The sequence below is a fragment of the Echinops telfairi genome, unplaced genomic scaffold (genome assembly GCF_000313985.2).
Source record: "Echinops telfairi isolate 266 unplaced genomic scaffold, ASM31398v2 ScPeMD7_2010;HRSCAF=2546, whole genome shotgun sequence".
Taxonomy (NCBI): Eukaryota; Metazoa; Chordata; class Mammalia; order Afrosoricida; family Tenrecidae; genus Echinops; species Echinops telfairi.
Genome location: NW_022105908.1, coordinates 6,500,103 through 6,501,606, shown reverse-complemented (window position 1 = coordinate 6,501,606; position 1,504 = coordinate 6,500,103). Strand labels below are relative to the sequence as shown.

Sequence of the window (1,504 nt, the reverse complement as noted above, 5' to 3'; positions counted from 1 at the left end):
ACTTTCCTAGAGAAGATGCACTCTAAAAATAATACAAATTTCTAAGTTAGTGCAAAAGTATTATTTTGGTTTCCAAGTGCTATGGTAAGAGAAATAAAAATGAGTGGCTTTAAAGAATCACATTTTTTTTTTTTTTTGCAAACAGTTTAGGAGGTTTGAAGTTCTAATTCAGGTCACAGGCTCCAGAGGAAGATGTTAACTTTGTTGGCTCTGTGGAAAGAACCTTGCTTCTGCTTCTGTAGTACATGATTCCACATAGCCTGTCTTCTCCATATGTGTGCCTCCTCCTGTGTCCAATCTGCTGTTTCTCTTAATTAGAAGTGATTTTGTTTAGGAAATACCCTACATTGACATCTCACTAACACGACAAATGCAACTCATTCCCCAAAGGAATTACATCTACAAGTGAGGGGTCAGGATTGCAACACAACACATATTTTGGGGGTGTGGGAGATATAATTTAATCCATCAAAGGTAGTGATTTGTTATCATTGGAGAAAAGCAAGCGCAATAGAAAAACCGACCCTCTTTTAGCTCCTCTCCATAGCTGTCTTAGAGCTGTCTTAGAGCTACGTATTTAGAGCTCCAATATGTTTCACCTTGCAGTGGGTTGGCAAAGTCTAACGGGACTTTCTGAAAATTTTCCATAGAAACTCAGAGGTTCTCCTCCCTCCCCCCAACAAAAAAGATATACCTGGGCTGATCCATTTTGTGTATATTTGAAAGAAGCAAGGGAAAATGAAACTTTTTTCCTTCCATCACCTCTTTCTTTTGCACACTAGCTGAAAGAGCAAACTTGGTTTCTTGTTTTCCAGGGCTTGATAAAGACTCAGCAGATGTGTTTTTTTCCCCCAAGAAAGACTACAATTCCGAATCTGAGACCCCACAAATTTATTGGACAGCTAGAACCAGGCACACATCCTTCCCTTTGTCCAAAACCTCAGGAAAAGAAAGCTTGGGGATAGAAACTCTGATTCCTGGTAAGTTCACCTTTAGTGAGAAAGCAAATATATGTGAGATTGGGACGTGCCAACAGAGTTGGAGGGGCTGGCAGGGCAGTAGCACCCCGGGGAAAGCAGAGTTGGGTAACTTAGCATTTCATGCCCACAAAGTCTTGTTGTCTTTGGTACGTATTTCCTCGTTTAGCTCTCATAGCTGCTAAGAGGAGAAGCAAGGTGTAAAATTGGTAAACCCAGGCTTCCACCTGTCCACCACACTGCCTCTAAAGGATACATTAAGAAATATAGATCGGAAGGGAAAGTCCCAAAGGTTCCTTTTGAACTCTGCCCTTTACAATCCGCGCTCTGCCATCTGGTTCCCGAGCTGGTGGCACGGGGGGCTCTTCTAGAACTCACCCCATCTGTGGCTTGTTCTTGTGTCCTTAGATTGTGTCTTCAGGGAGACACAAAGGCAAGGGAACATTTGACTCTAATCGCTTCCTTTTAAAATGCAATTTTCTAAGGAAAGGTGTTAAGTAAGCTGTAGTATTAAATTAAAAAATGGC

The 1,504-nt window shown here is 41.6% G+C and overlaps 1 protein-coding gene across 1 annotated transcript in view; it reads left to right on the top strand.

Moving 5' to 3' along the window:
• Positions 1-1,504, top strand: part of LOC101656708 (F-box/WD repeat-containing protein 10) — a 53,006-nt gene that overhangs the window by 6,145 nt on the left and 45,357 nt on the right. Inside the window, 1 exon segment of the mRNA XM_045293527.1 lies at positions 816-980. Coding sequence (XP_045149462.1) covers positions 816-980 — 165 coding nt within the window.